This window comes from Cheilinus undulatus, linkage group 5 (assembly GCF_018320785.1).
Source record: "Cheilinus undulatus linkage group 5, ASM1832078v1, whole genome shotgun sequence".
Lineage (NCBI taxonomy): Eukaryota > Metazoa > Chordata > Actinopteri > Labriformes > Labridae > Cheilinus > Cheilinus undulatus.
The window spans coordinates 34852830-34872719 of NC_054869.1; the positions used below are offsets into that span (position 1 = coordinate 34852830).

Consider the following 19890-nt stretch of genomic DNA (forward strand, 5'->3'; position numbering starts at 1 on the left):
TCCTCCATCTGCTGTTCCTTCTCTACTCAGCCTTCTACTGCCATGAGTCTGGAGCCACCGTTCTCTCCATGGCACCCAGGCAGCAGCTCCTCATCACAGGCGGGAGGAAGGGCTGGATCAGCGTCCTGGAGCTTCCTCACAGGATCCAGCGGCAGAGCTTCCAGGCCCACGACTCACCAGTCAAAGCGCTGGCTGTTGATCCCACAGAGGACTGCTTCATCAGTGGATCGTCTGAAGGCAACATTAAGGTATTTTTACCTTCTTTACTTTTCTGTTTAAGCATCCCCAAGTTAATGAAATTAGATAAAATATTTCCAGAGCGAAATGTATGAATATTTATAAGCATTTATTGGCATTTTCAAGCTTGATGGTACATGGAAACCAGACAGCTTGCTTGGTTAAAATAACACAGATCCTTTTTTTCTTACATAACTTTGATTTTCTCAAATAGATTCTCTTGGAGCTGTTGCTCTAAAAACTTTTATTTGGATTATAAAACAGTTTTGATCATTTCCTCTGCACAAAGTTAACTTAAACCTGACAGCACCTGCAGGGAGCTCAGCACCCAGGTGAGAAAGTTTCTGCCTGTCAACAATCAGATGATTGTTGCATTTATCCATAGAGACAGTGAGCACCCTCACAGTCAATCGAAACCAATGTCACACTTATGATTAACCCCCTGCCCAGGACAACAACATGAGTGATGGGGAGCAGAGTGTAAGGGGAAAGTGGGGTGACATGGGGGGAAGGCAAAGAAAAGTGTTTCGACTGAGCAGACAGGAGATGTGACCGTCTACAGCTAATATATTTCCAGAGACAGCGGCCCTTTTATCTTTTTCACTTGAATATGTTGGCGCAGATCACACAGCTGTCACTCCAAGGATGAAGCCGCTGCGACACAAAGTCGCACAAAAAATATGGTGCAGTGCACAGCTGCTTGAAATTCAAATGACTCTCGTTCTGGATGATTGCTCACGAAAACCCCCCAAAGCCATGCGTGATGGTGCTCATCAAAAGTCATTAATTGTATATTGGGTGATTGAAAATTTAACATGGGTCTGCTGCAAGTTTATAAGATTTCTAAGTGTTTGATGCAAGTCCATGGGACTGCAAGATTAGCTAATATGTACAGACTTCACTAAGTGAATTAGCTTATCAAATAATACAGCTCCCAGGCTGGGAATACAAATCAAACAACGCGAGTATCTGGGAGCTAAATGTGGCGCTCGGTAAATGCTCATCGGTTCCTGCTGAAGATGTAAATTTTTGAAAAGGGGTCACAAATATAAATGTAATAAACCTGAGTTGTTCATTTATTGTGGGTTATTTTTAGCAGTGGATGTTTCTCAAAGAGTCTGCAGGAATGCATGTGTGGGATCAGTAAAGATAGTTGTACATTTACCTGGTTGTAATGCTTCTATGAACCATAAAAAAACTGAAAATTGAGAGGATATGATCCTCTACCAATTTGAAAACAACTTGCATAATTCATTTTAAATTTAATGCTTTTAACATCTTTAAATACTGTTAGCTCTTGCTTGCTTTTTGTGTTTTTAGGAAGCATCTATCAAAATAGGAAGAACCTTACAAACATTACCAAACCAATTCTCAAATGCAATGTTCATTTTTAATTTCTAAGTTGCATTATCAGTTAGCATGGAACAAAATGCCTATTAATGCTGCAAGAAACCAGAGCTCTGACATCTGTGACTTATTCATAGGATTAAAGTTTGGGCAACTAGCTACAAAATCAAATTTACATGGCATCTATCCCCAAAATAGACTTTAAAGGGGACATATTTTACCCTTTTAAGACAAGTTTATCTTGGTCTTAGAGGTCCCCAAAACATGCCTGTGAAGTCTGTTGCTGAAAAAAAACATTCTAGTTTAGGATTTTTGCATGTCTATAAACCCCTCTGTTTCAGCCCTTCTCAGAACGAGATGTTTCTATGTCTAAATAGTAATTAGCTGTCTGACTCCACCCCTGACCACACCCCTCTCAGGAAATGGATGTGGCACTCCTGATGTTACAATGTTACAGACAATTTTGTCCAAAGTTTCGATTCATCAATCTCCCAGACCGAAGTCAGCAGGGTCACCCACTGAGCTATCCAACATCTCAGCTGGAAGATCAGGAGATGAGTGTGGAACTTTCTTCCAAACGGGGAGGGCCAACCAAACCTGGGGGCGGGTGCTTACTCCCCATGTGACATCAAGAGGGTAGAATCTGAGAACAGCTTGTTGTAGCACACATTTCCTGAAAGGTGGAGAAAGAGAGGGTGGAAGGGAATAGATTTTTCTGGTATTTGAGGGAATTGTGGACAGGCCAGGGGCACATATTTTTGTTGCAAAAACCTGAAAAAGTGATTTTTGCATAATGTGTACCCTTTAAGCAGGACACAAGCAAGACTTGCTCCAAATACCCAGTGTCCAACCTCATCTATTTTTTTTTTTTTCCTCTTTTTTAATTGAGTTGACGGCAGATTCAGAAGGGCCACATGAGCTGCTGCCTTTTGAATCAAAATGAAAAAAATGCTTCAACATTAAAGTTTGCCCATATTAAATAAATGTTAAATCATGAGTTTGTGTAGACTCAAAGTTTGTAAAAAAAAAAAAAAAAAGAGCTCTTGCTGTTTAGAGTGCTTGAAGACTAAAAACATAACCCACAAAAACAGAGAAAAGTGCCTCACCCTGCTATTCAAAGCGTCTCTCTTTTAAGGGAAAATAACGTTTCGTACTGCTCTCTGAGAATGATGACTCTCTTCAGCTGTCTATTTCTCTCACACTCTATCTTCCCTGACTTATTTCTCTACTTTCTGTTCATTTTTTGTCAGATTACCTCTCTTTCCCAGCAGCTCTCTCTCAGACCAGCAGGCTTTCAACTTCCACTCCAGCTAACATGAATTTCTGATCTAGTTTCATTTCTAGTCCTGCTTTCAGGCATTTAGTTTATCACGAATACAAAACATTTGGTAACCAAGGTAACCCCAGTTCTCTGAAAACTGAGTGAGACATTCACTTTGGGAGATACCTTCTGGCATAACCAATTTTGGAAGCTCCACTATCACCACATCTGTTAGGGGACAAACTAATCATCTATGCTGCTCAGTCCCCCCCCCACCAATAAAGTGCCCCTGGCATTCAGTCTGCATTCTTAAGTGTGTCTCTTCCACCTGTCCTAAAATGTAAGCAGGGCAGTGTTCTGAGATACCTCAGTTCTCAGAGAACCAGAGAGTTATCCTGGTTACCAAAAATGTTCTTTCAAACCTCGCTTGGTACCTCACTGTGAGAGATAGGGCCCACTCCCGGATTGCATGCTCCAAAGGCAATAATACCTCGACCCAGGAAGGTTGACACAACAAACCTTCACCATGGGCTAGCACACAAATACGAAAGGCCAGCACTGAGGACAGTGTCCCACAGTAGAACCTGTCCCATTTTGATAAACGTGTAGGGGGATGCCCAGCTGGCAGCATTGCTTATATCGCTCAGTGAAATGCCTCTAAATCGACCCATGGGGTGGACACCCCCCTAGTGGGATAAGCCCCAAGCCACACTGGGGGCTCAGACCTTGGCTCTGATATGCCAAAATGTTATTACCTCCACTATTCACTGTGACAAATGCTGGCGAGACAGGGCTTTACCTCTATGAGAAAGAGATACAAGATAGGTGAAGCTGACTGCTCCATCTAAACCTGCATGTTCTGTTCAAACAGTTGCACAAAAGTTTGAACAGGACATTTGATAAGCTGCCTGAGCATGTATTTTTGTTTCTTAAAATCTAAATGTATGCTGTTCTACTTTTTAGCTTTAACTGCAGTGCAAAACATGTAAAAAACTGTAGGTATTCTTGCGTTGCTGTACAGCTACTTTTAGATGGCTTCAGTAGAAATAAGACATGCATGGTTTTTGTCATAGTAAACATTCTCTATGCCTAATTTACATACTATGATAAGAAATACTATTTTCTTTTGTCACATTTGTCTTACTATTAATTTAAAACGTGCAAAACAGTGTTGTTTATGTAACAGGTTAGAAATCAAAGATGCGATAAAGCCGATTTAGGTTGTAGTATGTATCACTCTTCACAGCCAGGGGAAAACTGCTAGCAGGATGAATGCTCAGATAAGAGGATATTTTTGATTAAAATCAGATTAAAACAAGAGGACAGACTTAGGTCACTCCAGGCAACCTTGAGAGGGCCATTAAAATCATAGGCTGATCCTATGAAGACACCAAAGCAGTAATTGGCCTTTCAGGATGCACACACCTGCAGGTGCTGTTCTACCTGCAGCCTGGCATACATAACTGACATATACATCTGCTTGAGACTCATACAATCAGTTCATCTATGTGTCGACAGGTAGGAAAGAAAAAGCACCGGTGCTTTTGGATTTCCTTTTATTTGGCAAAAGGGAAAAAGGTCCGTTTTTTCAGTAATGGATTACTGTTATAAAAAGAGTAATAGATTACTTGTATTGCATAACAAATGCGATATGTTGTGTACCTTGTACTCCAATTGCTTAGTGATTCATGTGCTCAAACACTGTTGATAGCCGAGTAGGTTCAACACTGAAGTGTCTGAGAGAAGGAACTGTTAGAAAACCTGAAATCAAACATTTGTGCATTTGAAAGGTTTAAATTCCAGCTGGACTTAAAGTATGTTCTGTTTAATTTTTGTTTCATTCTTTCATAAACTCTCCTTTCCCTCTCTCCTCAGGTTTGGAGCCTGGCCACACAGTCTCTGCTCTACACCTTCCAAAACGAACACGCTCGCCAGTCACTCTTCAGGAACCTCGGCACAGGCGTCATGCAGATCGAGGTCGGGCCCGCCAATCACATCTTTTCCTGCGGCGCAGACGGAACCATGAAGATGCGGATCCTTCCTAACCGTTTCAGTGTTGTCAACCACAACAACAACCACAGCAACCTCAAGAATGATGTCAAGTTCATCATATAGTCGGAAGAAAATAAGGTGTTGAAGCAATTCTTAAATGTGAAGTGCAGCTTATGATAGGGCACAGCTTCTAATCGCAGTAATCCCTAAGGGGAGGTGTGGCTGGTTTTCAAGGGAATGGTGCTGAAGTGTTATCAAACTGTATATGAAGGTGGATTTTTAATACGACTAACAGATCTGAGAGTATCATCTGGGGGTTGATGAATGATCACATTAGCCATGCTTTGTTTAGAATAAAAACATTAAAGCAGACCAAACACAGGAGGCTCTTCATGTGCTTAAACTGGTAAAAACCAGAGAGGGAACAGGGTAACAACTGACTGCACAGTCGATCAGAACAAAGAGAGAGATGCAAAAACCTGGAGCTGCTGGAGATTTTCAAAACAAGCTTAGCTGCTCATGAAGAGCCTTTGTTTTTGCACAGGAAGTGAAGCTGCAGAGTACAGAGGAGTCTGCAGCTCTCTCCTCCTCCTACCACATCTCTTACTTCATATTTCTCAAAGCAGTCTTAGCGTTGAAAGCTCCCCAGGAATCGCTGCTGGAGTTTTCAGGTGATAAAATACAGGAGGCAGTGATTTGTAAAGGGACAATAAAAGATCCTTTCAGAGGTTTGAACATCACCGCAGGACTGTGCAACATTGTTGAACCTGCTCAGCACAAAGCAGTTAGGCCAGTCAGTATCGCACAAAGCACACTGTGTCCCATCACAAGGACTGGCAAGGCGGCACATGCTGCTGTTTTCTACCACATTATGAGCCAGCTTGGTTGGAGAAACAGAGGACCAGGTGGTAAGAGAAGATCAAACCACACTTTTGGAATCACAGGATGCTAATTTCATATCACTTTTATGTTTAAAGTCTAGTTTGTAGGTAAGGTGGAGGCTCTTTGCCAACCTGAGAGAAAACTTTGATCTCAGTAAGGATGAAGAATGGATAAACACAACAAATCTCTGAAATATAAGGCAATATTTAAATTATTTTGCATTCCCTGAGTGGGAAAGTTTGCTCTCATGTTTGTCTGTTAAATGTGAAGCCACAGGCAGCAGCTTGCTAGCTCAGCTCAAAGACTGAACAAACAAGGCTAGCTGCTTTGAGCCACAGCTAAGCTAACCAGCTGCTGGTGAAGCTTCACGGTTATCAGGCACATCTAAGATTTCTCCAACAGAAAGAAAAAACGTTAATTTCATACTAATTAGAAATGCTTTATTAAGGCTTGGTGGATTTTTTTCACACAAGTTGGGTTCTCAGTTTTATGGACTTCCTGAGCAGATGGCTCCATTTCTACTACTCTATTTGCACATAAACATGAAGCTAAATTATATGTAGTAACATGCATTTAACTATAGGAGGCTGAATTTAGTAAAACAGTGAAACTTTTTAGAAATAAGATCAGTTAAGAGATTTAAGCAGTGGTGTTATTAATATTAAGTGTCCTTAATCTCTGAAACCTACTTTTGCTAGTACACTAGTACTGCTAGTCCTGATTATATTGATTATTGACACAAAGTTGCACAAAGTAAGCTCTGGTTGGTGTGGGACACCATGAATAATACCCTTTTCTGTTTTGTTTTGTTTTTTTTTTTTTTTTTGCTGTTTAATATAAAGCTTAAGAACATGTAGCAGAAAACTTTGCTGTTGACGATTGAAAAGGGTAAAGAGAGGTTTAGGGTTAAATACTAATCAATACTCTATTTTGTTGTGGAAACCTTTTATTCCGCTGATGACGCACTTCATTTTCCAAATGCTTCATGTTGAAAACCGCCTTGGAAATGATTTTGTTTGCCTTGTAGTTTTTTAAGGCTTGATCTTTGTCATTACATCATCTTTACTTTTTTATTCAATCCATTTCTTGATATATCATCCAAATGCAGCACAATGCCTTCAGTCTGTGCTTGGAAACTGTGGTCAAGGTGGTGATGTGTCTTCCACATTAATAAGGAGGATGTTTAATGCTAAATTTCTGATTAAAAGGAGATTTATCTGTTAAGCTAGAAACACATATAGCCACTTTGTGCTGCTGTAGGAAAATAAAAATATATTAGCTTTGATTTCAGGAGAGAAACTGAGGAAAATGTTTCAGATGAAGCAGCTTTATCGTATGTAAATATCAGTAGGCCTCTCACAATGATGGCATAAGGAGTAGTCAATCGCAGATAAACAGCAAGTTAAGGACAGAAGCCACTTTATGAAGAATATTATCTGTACAAATAAAGGTGTATGTATGATAGAGGTTAATATTTAGGATTATAGACTGATTCAAGAGTGGGTTTAATCCACTTTCCTGCTTTTTTTCCTGTTTAATTTTGTCATTTTTCTCATGAGGGCTTGAAAAACCCACATTTTTGTTTGCCCACTCCTAAAGTGGAACGTTCTGTGTACCTCTGCAGTAACTTAAGAATAAAATAATTTTTTATGGAAGTCAAACTTTGTTCTCCTGCAGACACTGGAGGATTATGTCTGAGAAACTTCATACAGAAAACAAACTCCTAACAATAGAACAAATCCGTTTCACAGCACCAGTGTCTCAACTCAAATCACTTAATCAGAATGAACCAAATCATTCATATTCAACTATTCCTTTTTTCCCTCTGGATTCTTACAAATGTGAATTTGATCAGATAAATCTAATTTTATAATGAAGATATTGTGTAAATCAATGTTATATACAGAAAATGTACTGATGTAATTAAAAATTATGTAACATGACTCTTCTTTTTTTACTTGTATCAGCTAATAGTGCATTTTTGCACTGAGACTATTTCATGCTATCATTTTACATATTCAACTTCTAATAACACAAGTATCTAGTAGATGCATTTAGGCATGGTCAAGATGATCAGCTGAAGTTTAAACAGAGTAACTTAATGTGGAAGAAAAGGCTCCCTTGGTGGTTGACAGACAAGCTGGTCTGAGTATTTCAGAAACCGCTGATCTACTGGGGGTTCATGCAAAACCGTCTGTAGAGTTTACTGGGAATAAATGGCCAATATGTCTTGATGATGGCAGAGGTCAGAGGAGGATAACCAGACTGGTTTTTTGACCAACAATAACTCAAATAGTAACTGGCAACAACCCATGTATGCAGAGGAGCATCTCTGAACTGAACACACCACACATCTTGAAGCAGATGGACTAAAGCAGCAGACCAGACTGGGTGTCCCCCTGTCAGCTGAGAACAGGAAACAGAGGCTACAATTCATACAAGCTCACCAAAAAGCAATAGAAGTTGAAAAACGTTGCCTGGTCTGATAAGTCTGGATTTCTGTTTGAACATTTAAAAATGGCACACTCAAAGTCACTTAAATCCCCATTCTGATATTCTGATGAACTTCAGCTGACCATCACTACATGCTTCAATGCATCAACTAATGCTGTGATTGGCTGTTGTCATTAATGAGCAGTTGAACAGCTGTAACTTTTAAAGTGGTCACTAAGTGTATACCATCATCCAAACATCTCACAAACTAGGCAGATTTGAAAGTCTTCATGCACTCTTTCCATCCCATGTTCAAAATATGGAAAGCCATGTCTCTATGGATAAACAGTAGGCAATGAAATCAACACTTTAAGGAGTCACAGGATGTGTATTAAAAAAGGTTTAATTCAGCTTCTCAGCAATTACTGTAAAAGAAACAAAGCAAACTTTTTTTTCACAAAACTTTACATCCATTGAAGAGCAATACGATCTTTTGACAGTGATTAGTGTAGAAAAGATGTGAAAATCATTCTCTTTTCTTGCTATTCTTCATGTCATACATTTCATATAGCGTCTGCTGAAGTTTCAGCATCTGGTCATTAAAATTAAATGTTGCAAATGTAGAAAAAAGGTGAGTGCTACATGAGTCAACGTTATCCAAAACTATTTCGGCAGGATCAGGATGAGAGAACATAAATAATATATAAAAAAGGGAGTCAAACCGCATAGTTATCCCTGTTGAATAAAGGACTTTTACTACATCAGAGTGCCTCTGATTCTCAGTTCTGACTGCCATCTAACATTATGGACTGTTTTTGATAAGTTAAAGGGCACGTAATCACTCCCTTTTTTATATATTAAATGTTGTAAAATTCTATTTAAAAAATTATTCATAAATCGTTGAGGTTAAACACCTTTCTAATGCTGATACGACCAAACACGTTAATTCACGTGGCTGACATCTGATTTCTCCCTCTCTTTTTGGCCTCCACTGTCTTCTCTGAGCTTTCTCTGACTCTTTAGTTTATAAAAGCTCCACCATCTTCTCCAGTTTGTCCTGTTAAGTCTGTCGATTGCTTTACAGCTTCATAAAGCCAAGAAGAGCTTTAGTATGTTTCAAACAGAGATTTTTTTTTTTTTTACAGAAGAGTTATGTTACATTTCATTACAATGTAATTAAAAGTTCATAATGATTTTTTATTATTTGCATCCTCTACATCGCTCAAAATGCCAGAATATCAGTATTATATACAATAAAGTGTTTCAGTCTTAACAAAACCATGAATTAGTCATAATTAAATTTACCACTCAATTTGATATTAGCCCAGCTGATTAAGATTGCCATTACTTTCTCTTGAACTCAGAGATATAGTGCTTTCCAATATGTTGTGCTGGTTTGACTCGTTCCCAACTCTTTTGTTTCTTTTTCGATTAGAGATTGTACCTGTTCTGACTTTAGTAAGGCAAGGCTCCAAGAACTGACCTAACACTAAGTTGTAATGCTGTCAACATTTTTGGATTAATTAATCACATGTATGCTGATTAGTCACACTACCAGGCAATCAGACAACCAGTTAAAGTAGCTTTGTAACTTTGTTTGGAACACATAAAAATTCTCTGTGCTCTTAATTTTTATAATTTCATGGATAAAATCTGTATTCCACAGATTAACTTCAACTTCTGTTTCAGAAGCAAATAAAATGTTTTGAAGCCATTCAGAAATATGTCTTTTTGGACTGTATTGTTACTATCATTATTAAATCCACCAGTAATGCTATCTTTCTAAAACTATTGACATGTAATGAATTGCAATCAATTAATTACAGAGCCTGTAATTAATTAGATAAAATTTTGTAGTTGACTGACAGCCTACTCAGAGTGTGTCGTCACTCGGAGCATTATGAGAGGGATGTTGGATGCAGGAGTCAAACCTCTCTAATCACCAGTCTCATACCGCTGTATGTCTTACCAAACTTTAGTACATTAAAAAAAAATGTGTTCTGCTAGTTACAACTGTCTCTGGATTAAAACTCGTCTCCTTGCTGTGACAAAGCTGCAGGCTGAAATCCTGGTACAATGCTGCCTCGACAGTTTGGCACAGCTATGCTATGATGATTAAGCTGGTACAACATATAGAAATGCACCATAAGGCTGAACTCTTGCTAATTCATATCGTATCATTTATTCCCTAAAGAATCAAAAATTAACCACTTTTGAATTAAACTGACTTAAATCTATAAAAAAGCAAAGGTTAATCTAAAATTTTAAAACTCTGAAGGTGTGTGTTTGAAGTGCACACTAAGCTTGAATGGACCAAAAGGACAAAGTGAACTTTAACCAGCTGAGACGATATCAATGCTTCTTCCCCAGTCTGTTTTTTTAACTTTAATTTCTCCTTCTTGTACAAGCACAGCTTGATCTGTGTGCTACAATGAAGACACCTTATTTAGGAGTCTTTGCACCATCTTTGACTACAGTGAAAGTTTATTGAAGTGACAGAATTCCTCCTAAGTAGCAGGAATGTTTCTGGGTCATTTCTTAATGCATCTCCCTTGAGAGGAAAACCATGTAGGATGTTTTCAGTACACTCAGATCAGAATGAGAGAAGGAGACAGATGGAGAGAGAGAAACAGAGCTGGTGGGTTCCTGGAGTTGTCTGATTGGTCGTGTGTGGCGCTCACAGCTTGGCGTAGTCCTTTAGGATGACCTCCAGCTTCTGACTCAGCATAATGTTGCCTCTAACCTTCAGCTTTCCAGCGAAGAACGCCTAACAAAAAAACACAACGACACACATGAGTGATTCCTTTTTTTTTCCAAGAAAGCACAAAGTCTCCTCTGATTTCTGGCTGGTTGGATGTTAAGTTGTTTTCGAGCACACTGGGAGTAAAGCGAGGGCAAGACGCCTACGGCAAATACTTCGCACAAATAAAAAAGCAACACGCCAGGTCTGGAGCTAAAAGGGAATATGTGACCATTGATGCTTCACCAGCAGAAAAGCGGAATAATTCAGAAGAGTCAGAGCTGAAAAGTGCCACAGAGAAGTCTTGTTATTAAGTGAAGTGAACTCTTGAGGATGTGCAGGGCTTTCCTCTGCTGAAATCAATCACAGTATGGCACTTATGACGACCCGGGATGACAGCAGCATCCTTTTTCTCACTTTGCCGACTAATCTTCCTCCTGTTGCTGCTTTTATCACTGGAAAAGCCCAGAAAAGACCCAGTCTGAGGGATCTTAAGCACATAGTAAAGAGAGCACGCACAGAGGCCTCAGATCAATACTGAGCGCTCCAGGAAGCGTATAAATTCAGTACAGTGATGGCCACTCCCCATGACAGATGAGATGCTTCAGACATAACAAGTAGTGTCGATTGATTACCCGCACGCTGAGTGCTTTCTGAACTTTGGTTGGTAGATCATTGCACGCAGTTTTTTCATCTGACGTGGAGAGATCAAGGGAGAGGTTAAAACAGACTGAAGGGCTCTTTAAAGGCACTTTTACTCCTACTAGAGCGTACAAGGAGTGATTTAGCATCAGAAAATGCACAAAATTTAAAATATGAGCCTAAAATTCACCACTTATTCATGGACTCAGATAAAGAGACCATTTAAAGCACAGACTTTAAAGTGACATATCATACTTCTTTTTATCTTCGAACACAGTCCCCTGTGATCTAAATGAAACAACTGTGCCACACTTTGGACAAAATATAATATGGATCAAGCAACAGAGGAGATTTTTGACCCTGTGTAAACCAGATCTCAAAAGCCATTCTAAGAAAGGTCAGTTTTAGCTGGGTTTCTTTTAATGGTTTGGGTCTGTATTTCTTGGTTTACGGTGTTTTTAAAAGCACTGGAGACAGCTTAGCAAACCAAAACTATCTGATCACGTCTGGGGTTTCCACAATGCTCATCATTTATTATTATTTATTATAAAATACACATTAACCTCACAACGCCCTGTTGCATGACCACTATTTTATTTTACACGTGCAACATGAATCCTAAAGCTGCAGGATGGTTGTTCAATTTTTAGCCAATTCAGACACATATTCTTAGTCGCACAACTCACTTGGAAGTCACTCCAACTTTCAGCCTGATTGTGCATCATCTTGTTTGCAGTGTAGGACACGACGGCTGCTCCCGACTGATCGGATGGATTTTGGGCATGTTTGATATTTTGGTTGACTGCACATGCCATAAGCAAAGTCCCCATTTAGGGGATCTAACATAGAAAAATACTGGATAGAAAAGGGAGAGGGCTTTTCTTTTTTTTGCAACCCTTACAAGCTCACATATAAAGACCACATACAGATATGGAGACAACTATCTGACCACAACAGATATGGAGATGACTTGAAATCACACTGTGTACACCTGACTTCACGGGGTGAGAGGAAAAAAAAAAACAAGCGCTCAGTTACTTCTACTGTACAGCAAGAGCACTGCACAAAGATGCAGATGATGTCATATGCAAATTGGAATACCCGCTACACTCATTTCTGTTTTTTGTTTGCCAGGCTGGTGTATTGGGTGGTGGCCTGTCACAAGAAGAACAAAAGGAGTCATATCTGAACATATCTATATGTTGGGCCATCTCTGAAGCCCCAAATGTGCAATAACAAACATTAACACTATCATTCAATGGGTCTCCTCAGTCTTGGATGCTGCACTTTATGTTGCCATGGTTTTGTCTTAAATACCAAATATATGTGTTGGATCTTCCCTCTGTCTCTTACCATCATTTCTGGGTTTTTCATGCAGAGATTATTTTATTTGGAAACATCTGACATCTCGTGTGTTACCTTCTGAGGGTTGAGTTTCCCCTGCACGACCTCCATGAAGTCTTCGTCCGACACTGTCAAGGTCACATCCGCCTTTCCGCTGTAAGGGCCTTCGTGCAAAGAGCCTGTGCCATTCTTCAGATCAATAGCTAGAGGATGACAGCAGGAAGGAAAAGTCAGGATGACTGAATAATTCAGACACTTAATGACCATTTCACTCATGTTGTTGGCTCGTCCCCTTTTTCATTCACTACTCATTTGCCATTATTCAGACATAAATACATGTCTTTGTTTAAATGGTTTGTGAAAGGAAAAATCTTTTTACAGAAAAAAGAGCCTTTTGGGAAAAGGGTTTGTAAAAAGTTCAGCTTATTTATGGTCTGTGTGTTTTGCTTTCCAAATGTGCAGGATCTTCAAGCTAGGTTTCCGCCATCAGTCCAGTTCAGTTTTGTCTGCAAGCTTCTTATCTTTGCCTGTGTCTAGACTGATTAAAAGTTGTGTTGAAATCATTTCCAGTATTGAAGCTGCCACTGTTTGGCTTTGAAAAGCCTCTTCAGAAACTAAAAAGCGACCTTACTGCAAGTAAATCCACATTTTCATCAATCTGTGGTTTTAAAACATCGTCTGAGTAATACGAAAAACACAACAGTCCTGGCCCTGTAGAGCATTTGAGCAGAGAGCTGTTTCCACAGTGCTGAATTTAAAAAGAACACTTTTCTGTGTCTGGATGATGGTGTTTTTTGTGGAGCTTATAAAAATGAAGTGCTATAGCCTTTTTCATTTGTAAGCTGAAAAAATGCTAACAGAAAAATGTCTCAAGTCATCTTGGATCCTTGAAAATTGTATCCTTGGATTGAAGTTCTTCCCTTCTTTAGAAACTTGTACAGACAGGTTTCCACCCAAAGGCTCACTGTAACAGCTCAGGTTTTAAAACATTAAATGGCTGAAAAAAGCGAACTTGGTGAAAGGGCTCCACTGAGGAGCAGTGTGATTTCACTTTTGACAGGAGGTACGTGGTGTTCAGTTCAATCTGTGCATCAGTCCTGACCTTTTCACTGAGTTCATGTGGGAATTTAAATGGAAATCAGAGTGAAAACAGAGAGTAATATGACAGGAGGGCTCATTCTCCTCTCTGAGATGAGTTAGAGCAAAAAAAATCTAACTGAATTCATCCATCCATCATCTTCTGCTTAGTTTGTGCCAGGTTGTGGTGGCAGCAGGCTACAACTCTCCATTTCTGCAACTTCATTTAGGAGATGCTTTGTCCAAAGAGACATACATCTGAGAGCACAGCACAAGCAAGGAAACAAGTACTGACAGCTTCGAGTCCAGTGGTGCACAGGTAGAATTTGGTGATTTATCCCACCCCTGGGGAGCAACAGAGGAGGAAATTATAGCCTTGGCTTAGGCCCTTTTGTGAAGGTAGAAGCAGTAAAAGTCATCCAGCAAGCTCTGGGTCTACTGCTGGTTCTGCTTCCTGATGAGCATGCCTGGAAATTTTCAAAATGTTTGTAGCAAACAACGTCATGTCCTAAAATCTCAGCAGCAGGACGCCACTCCTATTGTTGTGGTCTTTGATTTTCAGTATAGGCTCTGCAGCTTTTCACATTTGGATCAGCACTGCCTGGATGTCTGCACGAGTTCCTCTGGGATACAAGATGGAACACTTTCTCGTTCCCTGACTGCAACATCCAGTTCCTTTTCAGCAATAATCCACGGGAGGGTCTGCTCTTCTGAGGTCGTCCATGGGGCAGAAAATGAAGACTGTCTTGAATATGTTTTCTCAAAATGCAAGGGATGACTGAACATGATGGGTGGCATGTTTGTGTTTTTCCACTGTCAGACAGGAAGTAACTGCAGAGTGTCTGCTGTACATGCAGCTCCACCCTTAAGGGTCAGATAGGTAAGCTTGCCCCCCCGCCCATACGAGGGTGCCAAAAACTAGAGCAGTATGGGTCAGCTATTTTTGGATCTTTTCCAACTTTTGATGAAAACGCAAATCAATGTGTACCATGCTGCACCAAACCAAGCCAGAAACTAACTTTCTGTTGCAGAAGTATAAAATCAACTATCACTGTTGTTTGAGTTCAACTGGTATCATATGCAAGTTTAACATTCTGTATCTTAAAAATCCTTGTATCCGGCCATCCTTAGGGGGAATCCCATCGGTTGCTTCGGTTATATCTGTGACCTCGCTCTTCATCACTACGAATTTTCTCCTTCAGGCCCTGCTCCCTCTTTACCTCGACAGTGCAGTACGGCGCACACATTAATGCTGATGTTGCACCAACCTCTCCTCTCCACTTCATCACCCATTTCACCCTTACTTGTAAACAAGAGTCTGCAATACTTGAACTCCTCAACAAGAGGCAAGAAAAACTCACCTAGAGGGATTGATGAACAGTTTTCTGATGTTACCCCCTACCAGTGAAGTCTTTGATTCAACATAGCAAATGTGGACCAACTCTTTTCAAGGAGTTTAATAATCCCTCTCTCGTGTAAGAGATTCCCATGAGTAATGTCCAGCCGGTTCAGGCTTTAATTTTTATACTGTGATTAATAAACGCTCTTATTCTGAGATAAAATAAACTCCCTCTTGGCTTCCTGCATGTCTTAGCACTTTATCTCATTCCAGTTTTTCTTGCTTCTATCACATTATGAGCCTTTTATTGAATCAGCTTTTTAATGTCCTCCACTGTCTTTATTACCTCAGCAGAGAGGGTTATGTTTTCCCAGCTGTTTTCTGTTTGTCAGCAGGATTAAGGAAAAACTGATGGACAACTTTTCACAAAACTTTGAGAAGAAGAAGTAATCCTATTTTAGACCAGATCTGGATGCTTCTGTGAAATAACAGCGGATCCAACTCTCAAACAAACAAACAAACATTATGAACATACTTTTCCAAAAACTGTTAACCACAACAAGCTTGCAGGTTCATGACGTTATTAAAGTGCTTGGGTTTTGTTCAAATGAACAAAAGTATGAATAGGATTTCAACTTAAGAGGTAAACAGAAAAGCAGAGCTGAAATGATGGCTCTTATAGTTATAGATAGATATTTTAACACAAGTCTCATAATTTTGGGAACATACTCAAACATATTAACTGTACTTTACTTTTACCTGATAAAAGACCAGGCTTGGTAGAGGTCTGTGCTCTCTGAGTGCGCCGCAAGGATGCAGTGTTGTGTTTGTGTGAATGTTTTGGTATGCAGCCATTCTGTTACAAGAATTTCTTAAAAAAAAAAAAAAAAAAAAAAAAAAACACTTCGAATCTGAACTGAGATGATTTTCCCTCACTGAATAAGTAATGACTTACATCTTGATTTTTCTTTGAGCTTAACATTGTGAATGTATGTATCTGTTTGTGAAGTATAAAGTGCACTTACTCCACTGTGCAGAGCTCTTGCCATCTTTTGTGATCTCCCAGCCGAACACTGCATTCACCTTCTTCACCAACTCAGGGCCCAAATCTTTGATACGACGTCCGATCTCTGCAAACACCAGATCACTCTGAAGGCCTCCTCCCTGCTGCAAGAAAGAAGTTAGACAACACATTTAAACTATAACTCACGACAGTTTTTATATTGCAGATTTGGTACATTCTATTAAAATGAGCAGTGCCTCAGGGCTACACGTAATAAAGTTTGACAACAGAAAATCCTGCATCTCTCTACACAAGCTTATCTGGTTCCATAAACAACAACAAGGAAACTGTGGCTGAAGCCAGAGATATCCTTGCTTTTATCTACGTGTACGTAAATGCATAATGGCCGTTTTATATCCCCTGCATCAGTTTTGCCCATCGACTGTCCACGTACTCAAAATTTACCACGACACGGACATGAGATACACAAGTAGCAGGCCAGTGTAGAGACAGAGGACATATGTGAGGAAACACAGCAGCAGAGACAGTAATGACAGAAAGTCACTGCACAGAGACAAACATGTCTGTCAACTAACGGTGTCTGTGGCTGCTTTCGTAATTAATTACCTTTTATCAAGTACATATCTGATGAGCGTATTTTGAAAACTACAGAAATTCACCCAGAAAATGTTCTACTTTAGTGGTAGGGATGGCCATCCTGCCCTGCCTCTGTTTTTATGTTTGTTTGTGTTTCATCAAAAGTTCCTTAATGCTCAAAGATCAACACCCGCCTTTTCAAATGTTCCAATTAGCATGTTTTAATCACGGGAGACGAGCTGCATGTGTATGTAGAGGGAAAGTAACAACAACTAAATGATAAAAGTGGGGGTGATAAAAATTCATGTGAATTCAATAATGAATTGATAGAAGATTAATGCATTTGAATTAAAAATTAAGAGATAAATTATGATTTGATTTGATGAAAACTGTAAATTTTAGTTATACTGGAGAGGTTTTCCAATCCAATCCAATCCAAATTTATCCAAAAACACATTTAAAAAACAACAAAAAGCTGACTATAGTGCTGTACAGCAGAAATTAAAAAAAAAAAAAAAACAATAAAACACAGATGCTGGACCAAAGTAAAAACTGGAGGACATAAATGGATCAATAAAAACAGAAAGAATAAAAAGCCAAATTCTCAAGCAGAGCCAAAAGCCAGTGAGTAAAAATGCATTTCTAAGTTTGATTTAAAGACAGGCAGCAAGGGCGACAGTCGATCATGAAGAGGAAGAGCACTGCAGAGCGTTGGCGCAGTTACTGAAAAAGCTCAGTCACCCCTGAGCTTCAACCTTGACCTCGGGACAGTCGGAAGACACTGGCCAGAGGATCTGAGAGTCCAAGATAAAATATGGCGTTTTGAAAGGTCAGAAAGATAGGGAGGAGCCAGCCCGTTTAGAGATTTATAAGTTAATAAAAACATTTTAAAATCAATCCTAAAACACACAGGGAGCCAGTGAAGAGAGACTGACATATTTACGTCTACCAGTTAAAAGACGAGCCGAGGCGTTTCGAACAACCTGTAAATGATAAAGAGAGGTTTGGCTGGCACCAAAATAAAGTGCATTACAATAATCCAGACGGGTTATGATAAAAGCATGCTCAACCTTCTCAAAATCATTAAAAGATGAAAAGGACTTGACCTTGGATAAAAGACGAAGATGATAAAAACTGGCTTTTACAGCTACATTTATCTGTAGATCCATTTTAAAATCTCTGTCCATTATACGTTATTTTGAAGACTTTTAGGTACTATTTCATCATTAAATTAACTTCTGGGAGTTTCTGAGATGAGAAATTGTTGTCGGTGATTGTTAATATTTACAGTTTCATAATATTTGACATTGAATTAGAAATATGCTCCATTGTTTTCTGAAGTGCATCAGTCTCACCTCCTGTTGGCAACGGCACAGACCACAGCGGCAGACAGAAGCATCCCAGGTCAACTCCGCAAAACAACAGAGCATATGTCAATATCAACATTCGCCAATATCAATTTCCCACCTCAAAAATTCCCAGAAAATGATTTAGTGATGAAATCGTAACCAAACTCTCCATTGCTGCAGTTAAGTCTGAGAGATTTAAGTCCAGAGTTGAGCAGAGGTGAAAAGTTTTTTCAAGCCGAAAGTCAGAAAACCTACATGTTATAAATGATTAAAAAAAACTGTGGTTGTTGATTGTAACTGTCACCCTTGAGGTCTTTTTCTTTAAATAATGAATGAAAGACAATCAAAATGCTCAAATTTGCCAATATTTTCATCAAATTGCAACAATTTCATCAAAACAACCTGGAATTAATTAAATCAGTTCATAGTTTAACACTTCATTGTTTAATTTGCATGCATTTTTATCAGCTCCATTTTTATAATCTAATTTTTTTGTTTTCATCCTTCACACATGCGTGGATGCTTGTTGTTGATGAGGAAGGTTGATAGTTGGATAGTTATAGATATACTGTAGGTTAGATTGATCTGTTGACTAATGTTGAGTGAGGTTTATAGTAGTTTTAATCTCAGACTCACCTCTATCACTGCTGCCATGTTAGTATTTTACATCCAGCATATCAGGTAGTTGTGAACAGCCTGAGCCGTCTGGTTTGTCCTCCAGAGGTTTCGATAACACACTTTGTGTACAGACAAGTATATTTACTTACAGCTGGACCAGTTTGCAAATGTGAGGTGAAATTTTCCCACTTTTTAACACAATCCCCCTGTGGCTTAAATGAGATGTCTGTCTCACCCTTTGGTCAAAATAAACTCAGGATCAAGCACCAGGGTAGGTTTCTGACCATGAAACCAGCTCTTAGAACACTTAGTTTTAGTGTGTCTATCTCTTCAATTGTAAATGAGCTCCTTTTCTTCACTGGGGTTTACCCACACGAGATGTGTGCTTCCATGGCTGAGGCTGGAGATATCAGGGTCAGGTACAATTACAAATCACTTTAAGATGTCACAAGGAGCACAGATTTTAAACTGATCGTCAGATTTCGTGTTTTCAGACATCAATGAACTATGAATTATGGACAGTGCTGGCTTATTTCACATTTCTTGTAACCGTACATATGCCGGTTACCCAAATACATGTGGAAAATACAAAAAAGTGCTTTTAAAATTTAACAAATGCACAAGTAAGCCCACATTAGGCAGCAGAGAGACACCTCCATCTTTAATAGGAGAGATAAAATACCAGAGGACATCGTCTGTTCTGTCTGGGATTCCTAGCATGAACAGATTGTGAGTAAACCTAGAAGCGGGCCATAGCTGGCAGAGGAATGCAGGCACTAAAAGAAGGATTGTTGTTAGAATGCATCATTTTCAGACTGACTTACTTGAGGGAGATTTTCTGGAGAGGCTTCAGATGAGCCGTGTAAATCCACGTAGGCTCCAGAGAGCACGACAGCATCCGTCTCCTTTACCTGCATGAAAGAGATGAGCCTTGATCAAAACACAGACACATGCAGAACATTCACAGTACTGAAACAACAGATGCATTTCATTGTTTAAAAAAAAAAAAAAGAACTTCTGTTTAAAACC

At 39.4% G+C, this 19890-nt stretch overlaps 2 protein-coding genes across 5 annotated transcripts in view; one reads left to right on the top strand and one right to left on the bottom strand.

Moving 5' to 3' along the window:
• LOC121510100 (dmX-like protein 1) overlaps positions 1–7374 on the top strand; it is a 78383-nt gene extending 71009 nt beyond the window's left edge. For all 4 annotated transcript variants that reach the window (XM_041788001.1, XM_041788002.1, XM_041788003.1 and 1 more), the window contains 2 exons: positions 31–248; positions 4721–7374. In XM_041788001.1, coding sequence (XP_041643935.1) covers positions 31–248; positions 4721–4960 — 458 coding nt within the window. In that variant the 3' untranslated portion in view covers positions 4961–7374. The remainder of the gene's footprint in view (positions 1–30; positions 249–4720) is intronic.
• Positions 7375–9157: 1783 nt separating this feature from the next.
• The window catches only part of hsd17b4 (hydroxysteroid (17-beta) dehydrogenase 4), a 54403-nt gene continuing 43670 nt past the window's right edge, over positions 9158–19890 (bottom strand). Inside the window, exons 22-25 of the mRNA XM_041787366.1 lie at positions 19686–19772; positions 16320–16461; positions 12954–13081; positions 9158–10919 (exon numbers count right to left, since the gene is read on the bottom strand). Coding sequence (XP_041643300.1) covers positions 10830–10919; positions 12954–13081; positions 16320–16461; positions 19686–19772 — 447 coding nt within the window. The 3' untranslated portion in view covers positions 9158–10829. The remainder of the gene's footprint in view (positions 10920–12953; positions 13082–16319; positions 16462–19685; positions 19773–19890) is intronic.